The sequence below is a fragment of the Petromyzon marinus genome, chromosome 5 (genome assembly GCF_048934315.1).
Source record: "Petromyzon marinus isolate PM22_M1 ecotype Great Lakes invasive population chromosome 5, UKy_Petmar_22M1.pri1.0, whole genome shotgun sequence".
Classification (NCBI taxonomy): domain Eukaryota; kingdom Metazoa; phylum Chordata; class Hyperoartia; order Petromyzontiformes; family Petromyzontidae; genus Petromyzon; species Petromyzon marinus.
This window is the reverse complement of record NC_133671.1, coordinates 8,500,566-8,520,881: the sequence shown is the minus strand read 5'-3', so window position 1 is coordinate 8,520,881 and position 20,316 is coordinate 8,500,566. Positions and strand designations below refer to the sequence as shown.

Genomic DNA, 20,316 nt, shown 5'->3' with positions numbered 1-20,316 from the left:
AGCGGGCAATTTTCTCTTTTGGGGCCCTTCAGTTTGGTCTCCCAAAATGTGGAGGGAGGGTAATTCTAGATTTAAAAGCTTTCACGACTGCAAGGATCCATACTCTTTGGTTCTATTCGGTAAAGTCACGTTTGTTTTATTTTTTACCTACGTGACTTTACCGAATAGAACCAAAGAGGGAGGGTAAGTTGACTATAAGGGCTACTAGGGCAGTGAGCATTTTGCGTACAAATACAGCAACGTCGATACTCGAAACCAGAACATTTAAAAATTGGAATATTTTTGTATTCAAACAAAACTTTTTATTTTATTTTACCAGGTAAAGCCCGCTCAGCTGTATTGCTCTTTCTTTTTGTTTTAGAAAAACGACCCGGCCACAAATGATAGCGCAACGAAGTGGCTTTTCATGTGGAAATGTACAGCAGACAAATACTTGGTGAAAACGCATGATTCTAAATGTGGAGGGAAAACCCGGAGAATATCCATGTGACCACGGGGAGCGAGACATGGAAACTCCATATATACAGGCGTCAGGGTATTTGATCGAATCCACGACCTTTATACCAAGTGATGGAGATAACGTTTCGCCACCGCGGCTCCCTGTTAGGGCTCCCCAGAATAGGAGGGGGTGAGTTAGCTGACACTTCTAGAAAAGTTAGAGCTGAAATTTGCTGCAAAAAAGTCGAGCCAATACAACGGGAATAAGCTACAAATTTACATTTTCAAATTTTATTGGGCCCCCAAAATACACATTGTAATGTTGGGTTAAAATAATGATCGCTGGATATGATTCCGGCAGTAATTAACAGTATATCACTCAAGAAGATGTGTAATGGGTATTACAGAAAGAATAACATTTAAAATTAAAAACTATTTTAAAAGCTGATGAATAAGAAATAAAATGTGCATGCAAGAGATCTTCCAAATGGCAATCCAACTGCCAGTTCATCTTCCTATGCATTGCCAAAATATTTTCTGTGATCAGGGTGACTCGGTTAACACTTCTGAGTGTCATATAGAACTTGAACCAGTTAAGATGTTTAAGTACTGTACTGTTCTAGAATAATGCAACCGCCCTTGTATTGCTAAGAAGTAATGTAGTGTATTATAAAATTGCTTGATTTGCAGGGGTTGTTGCAGAGTACTACTCTAGTGCAGTGGTGGCCCATACACCAAGCACTCTGATCCATTCTGGGGTATCTCAACAGGCTCTGCGAACACTATAGAGCAGGGGCGGCAACCTATGGCTCGCGAGCCAGATGTGGCTCTTTTGATGACTGCATCTGGCTCGCAAATAAATCTAAGCTGACATTTATTAACGTGATAAGTAATGAATAATTCCGCTGACATTAAAGTAAAACATTACAGAAATCACAGTGTTAAAAATAACGTTTAAAATATAAAATATTCTCATGCATTTTAATCCATCCATCCATTTTCTCCCACTCCTGCTCAGGGTTGCAGATGGCTGGAGCCAATCCCAGCTGTCCGACACAAAAACTCTATTTTTATTGGATAATGCGGTAGCCTACGGGTCGTTGTGAGGTCAATAAGTAAACTTCCGTCCTTTTAATCAAATAGTCAGCTAGATAATTTATGCAGAGCAAACCCTTTTGATGAAGAAGATGGCGAAAAGAAAAAAAAGATGAGGAGTACCGCACATTTCAGCACGAATGGACAGAAGAATTCGCCTTTGTGGAGAGAGCAGGTTCTGCGGTGTGTCTAATATGCAATGATAAAATTTCATCGATGAAACGGTCAAATATAGAGCGGCACTTAGACACACGCCATGCTACATTTGCATCCAAATATCCAGCGGGGGACAGCAGAAAGAAGGCATGCCAAGAGCTCCTGTCCAGAGTGCAAGCTAGTCAGCAGCAACTCCGTGTATGGACCAGACAAGGTGACGGGAATTCGGCTAGCTTTGCTGGTTCTTTAGCAATTGTGAGAAACGGAAAGCCATTCACAGATGGCGAGTATGCCAAAACATTCATGCTTGATGTGGCCAACGAACTTTTTGACGACTTTTCGGATAAAGACAAGATAATCAAACGAATAAAAGACATGCCTCTGTCAGCAAAAACTGTTCACGATTGTACCATAATGATGGCAAATCAAGTGGAGGAAACACAAGTGAAGGACATAAATGCAGCGCCATACTTTTCCCTCGCTTTGGATGAGTCAACAGATGTAAGTCACTTATCCCAGTTCAGTGTGATTGCAAGGTATGCTGCCGGTGACACACTGCGTGAGGAAAGTCTTGCTGTTTTGCCAATGAAAGGGTCAACAAGAGGGGAGGATTTATTCAAGTCTATCATTGAGTTCGCTAAAGAAAAAAAAATCTACCGATGGATAACCTTATTTCGGTGAATACTGATGGTGCTCCGTGTATGGTGGGGAAAAACAGAGGGTTTGTAGCGCTTCTTCGTCAACATGAAAAAAGACCAATCCTAAGTCTTCACTGCATTCTACATCAGGAGGCGCTTTGTGCTCAAATGTGTGGCGAGCAGCTTGGTGAGGTGATGTCACTGGTCATTCGGGTGGTCAACTTTATTGTTGCCCGAGCTTTAAATGATCGCCAGTTTAAAACACTGCTGGATGAAGTTGGGAATCATTATCTCGGTCTGCTTTTGCACAGCAATGTGCATTGGTTGTCTGAGCGAAATCCGGACTTTTCTTGAAATGAAAGATGTCGAGCATTCTGAGCTAGCTAACACTGAGTGGCTCCTGAAGTTTTACTGTCTTGTGGACATGACTGGACATCTGAACCAGCTCAATGTGAAAATGCAAGGCATTGGAAATACAGTCTTATCCCTTCAACAATCAGTGTTTGCATTTGAAAATAAGCTGGAACTCTTCATCGTGAATATTGAAACAGGTCGTTTACTGCACTTTGAAAAACTGAGATAATTTAAAGATGCGTGCACAGCAAGTGACCCCGTTTAACATTTTTATCTCCAGCAGCTAGCTGGCTTCACATCTGATCTCCAGCAGTCATTCAAAGCACGCTTTGGAGAATTTCGTGAGCACACTGGTCTTTTCAAGTTCATCACTCATCCACACGAGTTTGCAGTGGACAAAGCTGACCTGAGTTACATCCCTGGTGGCTCCATCAGAGATTTTGAACTGGAAGTTGCTGACCTGAAGGCCTCAGACATGTGGGTGAATAAGTTCAAGTCACTTAATGAAGATTTGGAAAGGCTTGAACGACAGCAAGCAGAACTGGCGAGCAAACACAAGTGGACAGAAATGAAAAAAACTTCAACCCGCAGACCAGCTGATTGTCAAAACATGGAACGCGCTTCCTGTCACATACCACACACTGCAGCGTGTGAGTATTGCTGTATTGACCATGTTTTGGTTCTACATATTCATGGGAGCAGTCGTTCTCACATCCAAAAAACATCAAGACCAACCTACGATCCCGTTTAACGGATGAAAGCCTCAACGCCTGCATGAAGCTTAACCTCACCACGTATCAGCCAGACTACAAAGCCATCAGCAAAACCATACAGCACTAGAAGTCGCATTAATGGTAAGAGGTATTTTATTTATTATTGGTTGTTGGTATAAGAACGTTATTAAAAAGGATACATTCAGAGATTTATTATATTCTAAAATTGGTGGTCTTAGTTAAAAATACACGCATTTAGTTGTATTCAGTGTTAAAAATATTATATGGCTCTCACAGAAATGTATTTCAAAATATGTGGCTTTCATGGCTCTCTCAGCTAAAAAGGTCAACGAACCCTGCTATAGAGTATAAACATCAAATGCTAGTGGCATATATTGGTAGATGCTATTATGTTCTTTAATGTTTGAATTCCTAGTCGGGGATTTTTTTGCCATCAGCTGTAAAGAAAATAGTTTTACCCTCATGTTAATGTTTTGAATTCTCCTGAGATCTGCAAAAAAGTGTTTACGATCCACCCATGGAATGCGATGTATGTGTAGCGACATATATTGGGTCACTACTGCGTCTAGCGCGAGTCACTGACAGGAGAGTGGAATTGTGCGTGTGAGAGCCTCAGACACAAGTGTATGTTATGGCATGGAAGGGACTCTAGGGGGCAGGGTCCCGGGTGGCTCTCAGGGAGAGACAGTCGAGGACGTGACAGTATAGAGGAACCCGGGAGGGCACGTGACGAGGAGAGGATATTGAGGGGGGCCGACAGGTGACGAGAAGGACAGGTGGTGTGAGGCCCCAGAACCTTCTGGGAATATCCCGAAGGAGGCGGGGCCGAGGGCGGAGGGAGCCCCGCTCAAGGTATAAAAAAGGGGGTCCAGGAGAGCAATCGCGGCTGTCTTATGGAATCAACTCGCCGGACTACGTCGCTTCGATCTTCGGTCGTCACGTTCGGCATCATGGGTCAGGCAGTATGTTCTGACCTGACCCGGTTATGTAGTTAACTCATTGTTACGTTAGGTAGTAGCCCTGTTGGGGCCGTGTAATAAGTAGTTAACCCGTTACATTTAAGTAGTAGCCTTGTTGGGGCCATATAATAATAAACGTGTTGCCTCCAAATTCAAGTGGATGCCTCCATGGAACTCACTACATATGTATTATTGGCCACAGCTGCCGACACTCTAATGATGATTTTGCCAACAATGTTGATCATAATTATGTTGGTGATAATGGGCTATGCATTGCCATGCATGTGTAGTGAGCAACTTCAGAGACACGACTTGTAGAGGGCTCCTTATTTATTTCTCACACTTTACAGGCAGAGTCACTGAACAACATATACACTGGGCTACGTACATCTGACCCACTCATACAGCCACATCGCCGGCGTCTAACTATATAGCAGCCTGACTGATACAGCGACGACGATGATGGGGACCGTAAAGCGGATCGGCCATACGGACGGACGATGATGAAGAGACGACGGTGAAGACAGCGACGGCAGCCAGGACCCGAACCCCCACAACAGCCCCGAACCTCCGGTTACCTCCCTCTTATATACTCCGCAGCGTGGCCAAGCCCCGCCTCTGGCCACGCCCCCCTTCTAAAACTCTCATGCAGGTTCCAGGAGCTTCCTGACTGATCACCGCCTCTGACCCTTGGCCCAGTTACACCCCCCTTATGGTTGGCTGTTATATTGTGCACACATACCCGTAGTTACCCTTCATGGTCAACAGATGGCACCCTGTCACTACGCATGTATGACAGTTTTCTGCGTTCTGATATAGGTAGAGGTAAATAAGGCCTCGCTGAAATATATTGTGAATGTTGCCAACAATTTATACAATTTTGAGGGCCTACAATTGTTTTCCAGGCCAGAACAACCACTGTGGACGTGCAGGAGGTACGATTGGTCAAAACCTACTGGACAAGGCCGAATATAATATCGAGGGGTACAGCTTGCCTGTGGAGAAAATGCATCATAACTTGTATAGGGACGTGGCCTCAGATGCATTTGGCAAGTGTGAAAGAGGCTAGAGAGAGTGTAGATAAACAAGCATTATTTATTGACATGAGCCACTGGGTGATTTTTAGAGCAATGGTTATAATAGTAATACTGTAATTAAAATGTATAATGCGCATTCCATCCTAGGATCCCAATGGGCAATGCATGAAAAGCAGGAAACAAAAAACAGAACCAGGGCAACCGACCAAACTAAAGAGAGGGAAGGCCAGTTTAAAGAGATTTGTTTTCAAAGCAGACTTAAATATATCCACCGACTCCTCTGATTGCCTGATTTCAAGTGGCAAGACGTTCCATAGCTTGGGTGCCACGCTAACAAAAGCCCGATCACCAAAAGAGCGCAACCTAGACCTGGGAGTGCTGAGCAGTTGGAGATCAGAAGATCTTAAGGACCTTGATGGAATATATACATTTATTAGTTCCTCCAAGCAGTGTGGGGTGAGCTCTTTTAAAGCCAATGAAGAAAAGAGGACTGGTGGAATGTGCTCACGTAATGGTGTACATCTAAGGATTCGAGCAGCTGCATTCTGAACAAGCTGAAGTCTTGTTCAACTCGGGATGACACAAAAGCATGCTGCAAAATCATCAACGGCAATGGTTGCCACAAAATATCCCGTTGTAAAAATCTCGTTATTCAAAATATGAACAGGTCTGATCACAGTTCCCCCTAGTGGGAAACTGGGGTAGCAACTATCAATCAGCTCAGATTGAGCTTACCCGAGTACAAGCTGTCACGCTCTCTTAATTTAAAAAAAAGTGTGGGATCTGGACGTGATTGTGTCGGATGATTGCGTGGTGGTGAGATGGTGTAATAGACTAATAATGAGATAGTGTGGTGAGATGGTTATATTCTATTATATAAATATGTTCAGGACAGTGGTGTAATGTGATCGGCGGAGGGGGTGCGGCAATCGGTCAGGTGGGACCCCAGTACAGGATTTGATTTGTCTCACACGGTCGTACCGAGGCTTTATATCGCGGCTCTTTCTGCCTAATCACATCACATACCTGTCAACCCCTTATCAGTACCAGCCATTTTTCGATTTAAAGCTTTCGTGACTGCAAGGATTCATCTTCTTTGGTTCTTTCGGTAAAGTCACGTAGAATGAGAATAAAATAATAAAATAAAACAATACAATTCTCACGACGTTTCGGCCACAACACAAGTGGCCTTCTTCCGGTGAAAGGATGCAACCTGTCGGGACCACCTGTCGGGACGACAGGTTTGTTCCTTTCACCTGAAGAAGGCCACTTGTGTTGTGGCCGAAACGTCGTGAGAATTTTATTGTTTTATTTTATTATTTTATTCTCATTCTACGTGACTTTACCGAAAGAACCAAAGAAGTACCAGCCATATAATAATGCAATTTATAACGATTGAGGTGATGCTGCGAATGTGCAGAGGGATTGCATTCCAGACTGTTGGGGCAGCCACCGAGAAGCGGCGGATAGACCTGACCGTCCTGGATCTTGGTATCAAGAGGAGGTCGTGAGTCACACTGCGAAGGCATCTCCCGTGTGCTGTGCTGCAAGTCGTCAATAATGAAGAGAGGTACGGGTGACAGACCAATTCAGACCTTATTGGTCACCCCCTGGCCTTACAAATCTCAACGTTCATCCTCCAAAGTCCCATCACAAGGGAGAAACATAAACAAAAAATGTTGTAGGCCCGTATTGAAACGGATGTACGCCGTATGGACCTGAAACACTAAATTTCCTTGTACAAGAATACAGGTCAACCGTATGTTTTTCATTACTTTCACGGTCTGTTGGGGAGCTCCGTCTTTTCAAAATGCAGCCACTACTAAATGAAAGCATTTTCAATAAAATAATTTTAGCTGCGTTTTAAATAAGTTTTGGTTCTTTTACACTGTTGAAAACATATCTCATTGTGGTTGTCAAGGGAGACCCAATTCGTCGCTTTGGTCACCAGAAAACCAAGGCACCCCCTGCCCCCTCGCTCGTTACGTGGCTGGTTCAGGAGCGAAATGCCAATGTCGAGGTCTGCTCATCACGAAAGGGTTTCAAGAGAGAGTTCACGTCCTTTTGCTATTCTTCCGCTGAAGCACAGTGGTTTACTATATGGTCCGTGCATAGTTTGGTTTGCATAACGACAGTCACACTGTAGTTATTCTTTATTTTCCAATTACGAAGGAGATGTGTGCATTGGTCTGTTGATGTTCTGATAAAGTTGATGGTTCCACCAGCGTCTTCGTGGGGGAATGCCAAAGCCAGGAGGTGTGCGATGTCTGGGTCTCGAATGAAGTGTTTATTATGGACATCTGCATTGTTCCACTGTTCACCAGCGTTCTTCCGGATCTGGATTCTAGGATGGTAACAGCCCAATCCCAGGAGGGTGAGGACTTCAGTCGGTAGCAGAGAATGTCGTTGAGGTCTTGGTTGATGGGTAGGTGGTTGACTTTGGCAATACAACGTGTAAACTCTGCAGTTTGCATGGATATTTGAGATAGTGAGATGGTGTAATAGACTAACTAGTGGGATAGTGTGGTAAAATGGTGTCATGAGATGGTGTGAGATTATGGGGAGTAGGGGTGATAGTTGGTATAATAGTGTAGCATTATGTAGTGGTGAGATAGTAGGGTGAGATGATGTGACGTAATGGTGTGGTAACGTCGTGAAATGTGATGGTGTGATAAAGTGAGGAGTGATGGTGTGACCAGTCGAAGTGATGGTGTGTCGTGATGAGCTATGATGGGCAGATTAATTTCACCAACAGTTGATCTTATAGTCCATTATTGCTAAGCAAACGTAATGCTGGATAGACAGAACTTCGTCACTAGATGTTATTTCTTGCCAACTTTCAATAATCGCTCATGAGTAATGCAGAATCAGAATCAGATTATTTATACTGGAGGAATCCGATTAGCTATACAGCTATTTTTCACACGTCCAGTGGGGGCAGTTCATAACTTTACTAAAACAAACAAGACAAAAACACGAGAATACATTTCTGGTGATAATTGCCGGCAACTAAAATCACCCCTGTAGATCATGGCCGTTTTTAGCGAGTTAACTCGCCATGGTGGGTATGAATGGGTATGAACTTCATGTTTTATAGAACCACCTATGATCACGTGTGATATAAGGTTAACGTTAGTAATAGTATGATGTTGACACAGTATATATTAGTTTTGGGATCTGTTTTAAATACAACTGTGAATCAAAGCTGTCACCATTACGTTTTGTTGCTGTAATGCTGAGTTGTTGTTCATTACGTTTTTCAGCCAGCTGGCTAGGATTGGGTCAAACTTAGCAGAGCATAGAACTAAGTGTTTCTAACCTAAAATCAAAAGAAACAATGGCATATATAAGAATGACAGTTAAGAAACAAACAACATATACTATTAAAAAGGATTAAAATAAAATCAGGAATCTATGAGCACGGCAAAACAACTCATTCAAATCTACGAATCCAGCAATAGCAACAACCATAAATACACGTGAGATTCATACCACATGAAACAGGCTTAAGACTTCTAAGGAAAAGTAGCATACAAAATGTATAATCACACAGTTTCTGTAACTTATATTATAAATTTCCATAGCTTTACACTCCAATATCCAATATCATCAGCAGTAGCGATGCTACACTTGCCTTTATACCCTGGCTCATGAGTGCGTGCTTTTGAATATAAAATTAGGAGTCTGGTTCTTGCCAATGTGCATTTTAGGTGGGTGCGAAAGAAAAGAAAACGGTTAGTCTTTCTTTAAATTGTAAACCTCACGGATTTGTGGAAAAATGCTCGCAGGACCTTTGCCCTTCGTTATCTTTGCTCCTAAAACAGAAAAGAGGCAACCAAATAGCCATGATCAATCTACTGCTGGATAAAGGCTTCCCCACATCGTCACTTTCCTTTACAGTCCAGCAATGCCCAGGGCTGGAAATGGGAAGAAATTATTGGGTTCGCAACGGTTGCAAGATGTTATCTCCCTCGCCTGGTTTGCAGGAGGTCGTGGGTTCTGACCCACTGTACAACTGACCACATCACCGGAATCTGCTAGAACTTCTCTCTGGCAAAAATAATGGGAAAAACCAAGTAACAAAACTGATGAATGAAGCCATCGAGGAATCATCCTCAGTGTGGAACTCGCATCTGGCTCCAATTCCAAATGGCTCACATGGTGGAGCCTAAACAGACTGAGAGTGTGTTTCGACAGATGCAACTCTCTCATGAATCATGGGGCTTTTGCAAATCATGCATCATCTCCTGAGATGCCCTGCAGCACCCCAGTGCACTCCTCAAAATTTGGCAATGGTAACACCAGAAGCGGTGGCCTATAGGTTGGTCAGGAGACACGAAGAAGAAGAATGTGCTCGTGTGTGGGTCTCTGTGCACATCTGTGGGTATCGATGTGTCTGTGGGTCACTATGTGTGTCTGTGGGTCTTTGTGTGTGTCTGTCGGTCTCTGGTCGTCTGTGGTTCTCTGTGTGTGTCTGTGCATGTCTGTGGGTCTGTGTGTCTGGGGAGCGATAGTGTAGCGGTTAGCGCGCTGCGCTATGAACCTGGCGACCTGGGTTCGATTCCCGCTCACGGCCAACACCAGTGACAATTATCTGAACCGGTCCCAGGCCTCCCCTAGGTCGACTCAGCCTCAAATGAGTACCTGGTGCGGTGTGTAAACATCGCCACTAGGGAGACAAAGGCGGTCGGGCGTGGTGCTGGCCACCCACCCCCTCGTGTACTGTTCCGGCCTTCATAGGTGCTCGCTAACAGCACTTGCCCCTACAGTCTGTTAAGGCTATATGGGGGATTTTTGTCTTTGTCTGTCAGAATCTGTGGTCGTCTGTGAATCTCTGTGCTTGTCTGTGGGTCTCTATGCATGAATGTCGGTCTCTGAGCGTGTCTGTGAGTATGTATGGGTATCTGCACGTGACTGTGGAACTCTGTGTGTGTCTGTGGGTGTCTGTGCATGTCTGTGGGTTTCTGAGCATGTTTGTGGATTTCTATGAATGTCTGTGGGTCTCTCTATTCGTCTAGGGGTTTTCTGTGAGTAAAAAAAAAATAATCTTTCAATCTTTTCAGAATGCAGTCAGATTTTTTTTTTTACTCTCAATATGGTGTTCCGGATTGTTCTGGCCCATGGGTCAGTTTGACTTTCTATAGAGCATGTTACACGGTGCCTATGTAAGCTTTCTCCCACCAAACGCTCCAAAAATAAAACACCCATGCCCCCACAGCAACACACAGTAAATGAGTTTATTGTTCTGTTTGAGCGTTGTCACTGGGTGTAGCTCTGCCGCTGCACGAGGTACACGTCTCGCGTGAGGTGGCTGACGAGGCAAGGCATCTGCTTCTTGCCATTGTACTGTTCTTTCTTCGAATTCGATTGGAAGTCTCGCGCAATGCGGCGGGACACGCGCGTGAGAGACTGCACAAGCTCGACGCGCTGCTCCCAGGCTCGCGTCAGCTCTTCTCGCACGAACTCGATGAACTGACAGCTGCTTAATTTAGGCCGGTATGAAACGTAACCTGGTCAGATGAGGGAGAGGAGAAGGAGCAGCCGGGAGAAAAGAAGCACATGGGTAAACACGTAGATATATGTGCTGTATTTATTATATGAAAGTGGAGCACGAATTATAAACTCAACAATTTTGTGCCAGAGGCAAAGCTGTCGAGAGTGCAGGCAGTGCAACTGCACCGGAGCTCATGGGCCAGAGGTGTCCAGGTACTGGGTTACAATAAGGGGGGAGGGAGAATTCGAAAGGGCCCCCCATTCCATTACATGCACAAGGGTCCATGCCGACCACGACGCACCAGTGGAGCGTATGAACAATTTTTTGTAAGAAGAAAAACACTTCTCTGTACACACCTTCCGGGGTGGAGAAAAATGTGAGTGTCTCGGGTGGTGCAAACAGGTCGTCATTTAGAATGCAGGCCTCGTCCAAGCTGCTGCTAGCATCGTCTCTGTTTCCAGACTCCTGAGTTTGCTCGCAGTTCTCGCCTTCCTCCAGCTTGGCGCCGGAGTCGGTGCTATCGCCACGGCAAGCCTGAACACACGGCCCCAGTAGAAGATGCAAACATAACGGAATTTTATGGTGGTAGGTGGCCTCTAACCTTAAATCGGCGTTCAGACCTGCACATAGCACCGATACTGCTCTGGTAAGGGTGGTCAATGATTTACTTTTGTCAGCAGATAAAGGCGCTAGTCAGCCTCCTCATTCTGCAAGATCTAAGCACGGCATTTGACTCCATTGATCACGGACGGGGTTCTCCTTGAGCAACTGGAAGTTTTAATGGGGAACTCTGGCATAGCTTTGTTCAGATTCCACTCTTAATTAAAGGATCGTAGGTACTACGTTTTCAAAGGATGGCTTAAAGTCACCAATTAGACCGGTTCTCTGTGGTGTTCCGCAGGGATCTGTGCTTGGCCAATCACTTTTTAACATCTATAAAGGCACCATTGGGTACTCTGCTGCAACATGTTGTCTACTCCTACCATTGCTATGCAGATGATACTTAAATTTATATCTGGTTTGGGCCAGACTATGCAATAGCATCATCTGCGCTATCTGCATAACTATAAGTAGTGAATTCATGGTTGCGCCAAAACATTTTGCTACTAAATGCCAACAAGACCGAAGCCATATTCATCGGCTCCCCTCAGCATTTTCTAAAATTGGTTCGCCTCGTTTGTTGATTGATGGTCAAGATTTCAGTCCCTCACAGGAGGTCAGAAACCTTGGTGTTCAGTTTGAGCGGTCATTATCCTTTGAGGCACATATATCTAAGGTGGTTAAAATGTCCTTTTTCCACCGAAGAAATATTGACAGAATGCATCGCTTCCTGTCACCTGCTGACTTGGAGAGACTGGTCCATGCTTTTGTGTCGTCCCGACTCGACTACTGCAACGCCTTCCTGGCTGGGATACCGAGCAAAGCACTGGGCCGACTCCAGCTTGTTCAGAATGCAGCTGCTCGAGTGCTTGCACCACGTACACGATTACACGAGCACATTACACCAGTCCTCTTATCTCTTCATTGGCTACCGGTCAAATTCCGAGTGGATTTTAATATACTGCTCTTAACCTATAATGCTTTAAAAGGGCTCACACCACATTACTTGCAGGAACTAATACATTTATATATTCCATCAAGGTCCTTAAGATATTTTGATCTCCAACTGCTCAGCACTCCCAGGTTTAGGTTGTGCTATTTTGGCAATCGGGCTTTGGTTAGTGTGGCACCTAAGCTATGGAACGCCTTGCCACTTGAAATCAGGCAATCAGAGTTGGTAGATATATTTAAGTCTGCTTTGAAAACCCATCTCTTTAAACTGGCCTTCCCTCTTTAGTTTGGTCGGTTGCCCTGGTTCTGTTTTTTGCTTCCTGCTCTTCATGCATTGCACATTGGGATCCTAGGATGGAATGCGCATTATAAATTTGAATTATTATTATGATTACAATTATGCCTCTTAATACACAATGCTGCTAATTTTCTGGCAAGCTCAACTGGGACACATTGGCTGGCAGCTTCTGCCTCCAACAGCCCTGTCCACCGTTCAAGTAGCTGCCACCCTTTGCCCACATCACGAGGCGAGCATGACGCCAGAACATTTGGGCGACAGCCTTCGTGAAATGGGGACTGCCCTGACCAACACAGGATGTTTGGTATGTTTAGCTCATGAATCACCATCCCATTCCTATTCACAGCCATGCACTCACCTGTATAATGAAGAGCTTGAGTTTGTGTTCCCAGGCTTTGTTGTTGAACAGGCTGTAGATGTCCTTATAGTGCACCTTGGTGCCATCGCAGCACATGAAGTGTCCATGCCAGCCGTGGCTCAGGATGACGCACACGAAGGCCTCTGCATTTTTCCGATTTTCCGCGACTGTGCACAAATAAACATAATTGCCCACGCTCAGTTAAAGTTCTGACAAATGGCAGAGTCAAGCCTTTTGTATGGAAATAATATAATAATATACACTTCTAAAGAGCCTTTTACTCAGAGATCACAAGGCGCTGTACAAAAAACACATGCGTGCGCGCAGGCTCACACAAATAAAATCCAACCCCAAAACAAAGGATTCCAGAAAGAGAAAAAGCCCGCAAAAAAATGCTTCTTAAGACGTGATTTCAATAAAACGAGGGGGGGGGGGGAGTCAGCAGAGTGAACGTCAAGTGGAAGTGAATTCCACAGCCTGGGGGGGCCTCGCGAGAAAAGGCCCGGTCACCCATCATCCTACAGAGACGTGACCTCGGCACACAGAAGAGGCCAGACTCGGAAGACTGAATGACTCTTGTTTGAACTTATGGGCGAAGGAGGGCCTGTATATATGAGAGAGCAGCGTCATTGAGAGCCTTGTAGGTATGGAGAAGAATATTGAACTCTACTCTTAACCGGACTGGTTACCAATGGAGAGATGCCACCACGGGGGGGGGGGGGGGGGGGGGGGTAATGCGATCAGCAAGAGGGACGCGCGTACAAATCCTGGCAGCCGCATTGCAATGGACACGAGTCGGCGAGTGGACACAGTGGATTGGAAAGTGTGAGGGATAACTCGAGGTGGGACAATGGTGATCGTTGAATTCAAGGAGACTGTGTGTCATCCGTGCGACAAGATGAAGGAAATGTCCACGACTCGTTCAGGACTAGAGCTGGGCTTGATTTGTCAGATCAAGTTGACGAATGGAATAAAAGCTGTAAGTGACCACGTTCTGTGAACCAAAAATGGCAGCCTCACCAACGTCCTGCCTCCCGAAGGCAGGACGTTTCCGGGCTATCTGATTAAGCCGAGAAATCGAATCGACAATCAGTGGAGAAAATCAAATCCGCAAATAATTAATCGAAGAGCAGAGCAACAATGGACCAACAGTGGAGGCAGGCACTGGCCAATGTTCGTCTGAACAAGGAGACTCCTTTAACTGTTACTGTTGCTCTTATCATAATTGTCACAGAAAGAAAGTCACCTTGAACTTCCGCTTTTCTTTATGAGCTGAGCGTAGTGACAATAGCCGTCTGAAAGACCCTCTTAAAATCATAAAAAAATAACTTCCCGTGGATGGGGAAAGTGCACTTTCGTTGCGCAGCTCAATAGCATGCCTGGTTCAAAAAGTTAGGAGTCACTTCTACTTGTTTTTATAGTTTGTGCTTCTAAATAAGTGGTTCTAATCTTTTTTTAGTTTTGCCACCAACTGCCTTACCCCCCTAATCAATACCTGCGCCCTCTTCAACCTTTTGCAAAACTTCTGACCAGCGTGCAATAATAGACCCACGTACCTCTGAAGGAGCTCTCTCTTTAGAGAGTGGAGGTCCTTCCGTGAGCAGTGGCATGAGCAAGCCATCGCCACATCATTACCTCCTACTATTGAAACGATTGTCAGACGAGAGGTATGATTGCGAAAGACTCACATTTTGCTGACCGTTGGTGTCGGCTAAGCTCGAAGCAGACAAACGGCTGTGCACACGACTCTGTGTTTGCTATCGTAACATCCTTCATATCTACATCTTGGCTTTGTTGAGAAAATAACAGGGCTTATTACTGTAGAGGTGTTAACTACGCACTGTTCGATAACCTGCATTGCCACCAGGTATAAAAGGGGCAGTGCAGCGTTACCTCTGGGTACATAACGGTTGGGGTCAGACAAGGTGAAGTGGATCGTAGCCACGGTTTGGTAAGAACCAATCAGCCAGTTCCACATGGGAATGTGTGATTGGTTATAGCTGGCCACGAACGAGTATAAGGGTGACCCAACAGAGCTCGGGGAGTTCTCTCCCTACACGAAGACCGAAGCCCGGGCTGAAGACTAGCTAGGACCCTGGACCCAGCCTTCCAGCCCTTCTGAGGGCTAAGGCTCGGGGACCCAGTGGTCAGGACCCACCGGGCCAGCAGTGGGTCAGATAGCCTCCCCTAGGTCCCAGCCGGAGGACTCTAGGATGGCGGTAGACGTGTAAGTCTCGCCAAGATAGGAGGCTGTACCTCCTTAGGTATCAAGGAGACCTGTGTGTAGGTTACGCTGAGTCTGGAGGCTGTACCTCTTTAGTGTATCGGGTGAGGGGACCGGATACCCCTCCGTGTGTGTTGAGGACTGTATAAGGAAATAATTAAAATAAACAGAGTGTGCCTCCTAAGAAGTGTATTCGTCTTTATAAACACTACATTACCATCGGTGATGGATATGAGCACTGATGATTATGCGAACGATGTTCCAGAGAGGGTAATTTGGCTGACTCTTCCATGCTGACCAGGTCTCTTGGAACAGGTGGAAATACCCACGCTTAACCCCACCAAAAGTTATCTGTTGATCAACTATTGCATTGTACCAATTTATTATGTTGAGCAGCCAAGGGCGATGGGATTTAACTGCCGAGCCGGGATTACAGGTCCTGTGCGCTAACCGTTACATCATAGTAGCATCCCTGGATGTTTCTGTTGCACGTCGTCGCTTTAGATGTTCTGTGTTCATATTTTGTTTGTTGCGTTTGCACCCGACTTAAGAGCCGCATATCTCACAGGGCTATGCCTAATAAATGAAACTTGAAACTTGAAACTGTCACTCCGATCACGAAACTGCATTATTTATTGAGACATTATAAAAGCTGATTAAAAAAAGCAATTAGGACATCTCATGTAAACAGCCTCTAAGAGCAAGCTGTGGCAAAAAACTCTGGGTCCTATGACATTAGCCAAACCTCGTATTTATGAAAACGAAAAATTTGCATGAAAATTATTCGCAACTTTAAGGAATAGATTTAATGACATACAAAGCTGTGCAGCATTGCATGGTGCAAAAGCTGTCCACCTTAAATGGTAATTTGTGGTTTATAACCATCGACTCAAAAGAGTTAAGAAAATAGTAACTCATCCCAACGGTGCAGCAGTGAAACAGAGACCGGTTTTGTCCTAGTAAGGATTTGTCAGACCATAGAACGTAAAACGACGCAATGCCTGATCCATAATCACGAAGGAGACATTACAGCGATACATTCCGCTGCTCCTGACGCAGTTATCTGGCTTGACCATCTGATTGTGAAATTGTCGTTGTTGCTCTGCATATACATCAGCCATACGAAAGAAGAAGTATAGTACATGTGTAAAGACTGTGTCAGTAAGTCTCGAGGTGAAGACAGGGTGTCAGCGAGGCTGGATGCAAAGACAAAGTGCCAGCAAGTCTGGAGAGGTCCTTGGTTGGAAAATTCCCCAGAGTGTCCAAAAGAGACAGCTGTGGAAATTCCCCCGGAGAATCCACGAGGATATAAGCAGGGCAAAAAGGGATGTTCAGGGTCTGTGGAAAGGGACACGGGCCATCGTCGCTGTCTTCACGTCATCACTGTCTTCAAGTCATCGCGGTCTGCTCGGTCGTACGATCTCCACGTCGGCGTCATCTCACGACGACGGGGTCCTAAGCTACGTTACGTGAAATAAAAGGAACCTCTAAAGTTCGAGTCCGGAGACATTACACATGTACAGTCATCATTGTTCGCTGCTGCAATATGCCTCCGGGTGGCCCTATAAATAGAAAGGACTTGCACCTGTATGGCCCCAAGTCCTGTTTACCGTTGGAAAGTTTGTTGCACAATAAACGTGGACAGTTTCCTGTTCCTACCCACTCAGCAACGCGTCACTGATGATTCACTTTTTGAGTCGCAACGCTACTCAGCGAACATGATTAACAATCGTAAGAATCTGGAGCACCTCGAGTCATTTACCCTTTACAGAATTGGCATGAGTCTGTATTAGCTTTCAAAAAAATGTTAATCAGCAGCATTTGTTTAAGAAAGCAAACTTTTGGCCAGTTTTGACATTCTGGGCTGCATCAGCAGAGTCAGACTTGTTAAACAGATCCTGCTGTGTTGCCAGATGTTATTGGTAAGAGCACTTCATCTAAACAGAATTAGACTTTACCCTAGGGGACTCCAATGAGCTATGAAGCGCTCTTTCACAGATGTCCAGTAGGGCAGGGTCAGCTAGTTAAGCAATGTGGGCCCCAAATTCAATGCAAAACTCCACAGCCCGCATGCCCAGCCACTGCATGCCTAAACATCTTTTGTTTGGCCAGATAGAGGGGTTAAACGGGCGCGGCACAGGCTAGAGAAGAGATGGAGTGATGTGGTACAAGAGGATGTGGAGCTGAGTGGACTTGCCGATGACTGGTACCAGCCGTGTCAATATCAGCCTCTGTGGAGGAGGCTCGTGAAGGACGCTACTGAGCAGTTGGAGGCAGTCGCCCTCCAACAACAACGGATGGCAGAGGAGCGATGCTCACAACAAGCGGATTGCCAGGTGGCTAAAGCACAGCAACTTGGCACAGTAGGGGGCACAGGTGGTGCATCGGGCAGCCATCTCAGTCAGTCGACCCGTGGTACCTGAGTCTGCCTCGTGACCTCCTGCCAGCGGGCGTTCGACACTTCACGTGGCCACAAAGTGCACATAGCCTGGCACAAGCATGGTGGTGACGTCACCGCCACTTAGTGGCGAATGGCGGTTGTTGTTGTTGTTGGCCTGTGGGCGCAGCACTGGCGCAGTGGTTAGCGCACTGTGCTACGAATCAGTCGACCTGAATTTAGATTATGCCCAAAACTAACATATACATCCGAATCAGTCCTGGGCATCTCCTTGGTCGACTCAGCCTCAAATGGTGTGGTGGTGTGTGTAAACGTCAACACTGGGGAGACAAAGGGAACCTGGTGTGACGCTGACCATATGACCCTCATCGTGTGTCACGTCGGCTTTAATAGGTCCTCCTACTAGCACTTGACCCATCAGCCAATGTGTCTATTCAGTGAATTGTTATCTTTCTTATTGGCCCAAAAACGGACCTAACGTCAGAACGTTACTCAGGAGGTGATGCAGTGGACTCACCTTCTTGGAGCGCCTTCATAATATTATCGGAAGTTTTGTCAAGTAACAGATCGACTTCGAATCCGATTTTGCCCAAAAGCCTGGTCATTAACTGTTCATCTCTCTGGGAGCCTTCTCTATCCTGCAGCTCCAAGCTGCTCATGAAATGCACCATGTTAATGATCAGCGCCGTCCCACTCGACACCTCCAGGGGTGAATCATCTCCACCGGACAATACCATTTCACACGTCTCAAGCGGCATCTTCTCTGTCCCTGCACAAACATAATGACGATTGAATTAGTGCTTTGGTGAAAGTCAATTTGTTTAATAGAATAGAATAAAAGACCATCCTGGTGACGCCGTTTATAAATAGGGCTAGGATTTTGGGGAATTGTATTTTTTAGAAAAATGTCATGGCCCAAGGTGTGGGAATCAGACAAGAATTCACGAAAACGGTCACAGAATAAGGTATAAGTATCTCTCACCATGAAGTAGGGTATGTAATAGTTTCTACAGCTATTTTAAACATTGCACTCGATTTTATGAAAATAAAACCATTTCCAGGACCACCGTGACCTCCATGCCAAAGTTTTAGCCTTGTATAGTATGCATGTTGACCTGTCCATCCCTGTCAACACAAACTGTTTACCCGTATTCTTGTACAGGGAAATTGAGTTTTCAGGTCCATACGGGGTAGAGGTGTTTCTCTCTTGTGATGGGACTTTTTAGAATGAACACTGATATTTATAAGGGCACGGAGTGACGAATAATATCTGAATTGGTCTGTAATAAGGTAGGCCCTGACAAGGGGTTGACAGATGTGTGTTTCGCACCATGCATAGCCAACCGTGCTAAACGGGTTATGTAACCACGGGATATACATCCTCTCGGTGTCAAAGTGAAAGGTAAAAACATACCCATCCTCAATTGCGAGTAGGGCAGAGTTATCTCTGTTGGCGGCCCTGAGCCAGTGATGACGATTCAATATTCCTATGACGAGGGTCAGTATATCCATAGTACTCTGATGCATCCTCAAAACATGCAACTGGCCATTCGTGTACAAATAGAAATGGAAGACGATGATGTTGGAATTCCTGTCAAGCAAAAGGTTACTGTATTCTTTGGGTCTTTCGGTAAAGTCGCGTAGAATATGAATTCCTGCAGTCACGAAAGCTTTAAGTCAAGATTTAAAAGGTTACTGCTTTCCCGTCATAAAAAAATATACATTTTAATTTGTATCGTACTGCTATTTATGCTGTCGAATGGGCTCGATAATATTACAACTAGTATATGTATGTGGTGCAGCTGTTCGCGCACTGCGTTACGAATCCGGCTACCCGAGTTCGATTCGCGCTCACGGCCAACACCGGTGACGATTATCTGAACCGGTCCTGGGCCTCCCCTAGGTCGACTCGGCCTCAAATGAGTACCTGGTGCGATGTGTGAACATCGCCACTGGGGAGACAAAGGCGGCCGGGCGTGGTGCTGGCCACCCACCCCCTCGTCTACCTCTACGACCATCATAGGTGCTCGCCTTCAGCACTTGCCCCATCAGTGTGTGTGTGTGTGTGCGCGCGTTGTATGGTAAGTACTTACTGCCAATGCCTGCTTGCGACACTCGATGTGAAGTGAGCCGCTCCTTGTTGAATGCAACCCGCCTGCTCACTCGCCAGGCGTGCTCAACAAGCTCTGCAACGTAATGTTCAGCGTCCTCGCCCCTGTATAAGGTGTTGAGGCACGTGGCTGGCTGGCTGGCTCGCTACCTGGCTGACTCACGCACGCACACCTGTACAGGGTGTCCGCGGTCGATTTCCTGCCGTGCAATTGGGCGATTAGAGACATACGTGCCTTTTTTATGCACCTCCCCCCCCCCCCACTACCACTCATATCCCCCACCCACACAATCCGTGCTTGACTGCGCGTGCTAATCCTACAATCGAGACTTGGAAAAGTTACAGGCATTGCATGTTTCCGATGACAGCGTGTTTGTGTACGTGTTGCCGCCCCGGGAGATCGAACGGGCGACCTCCGGATTACGAGTAGAGCGTTTCTGGTGCCCATTGCACGCAACCGGTGTGCAGCGTT

General features: G+C 45.7%; 1 protein-coding gene across 1 annotated transcript; it reads right to left on the bottom strand.

Moving 5' to 3' along the window:
• Positions 1-10,634: 10,634 nt before the first annotated feature.
• On the bottom strand, positions 10,635-19,950 carry LOC116939000 (caspase-3-like). The gene is made up of 5 exons (XM_032946830.2): positions 19,828-19,950; positions 18,252-18,503; positions 13,113-13,279; positions 11,262-11,439; positions 10,635-10,921 (listed from the first exon to the last, which is right to left on the bottom strand). Exons 2-5 carry the CDS (start codon positions 18,490-18,492, stop codon positions 10,671-10,673), a joined length of 837 nt encoding a protein of 278 aa, XP_032802721.1. The 5' UTR covers positions 18,493-18,503; positions 19,828-19,950; the 3' UTR covers positions 10,635-10,670.
• Between the last annotated feature and the right edge of the window lie 366 nt (positions 19,951-20,316).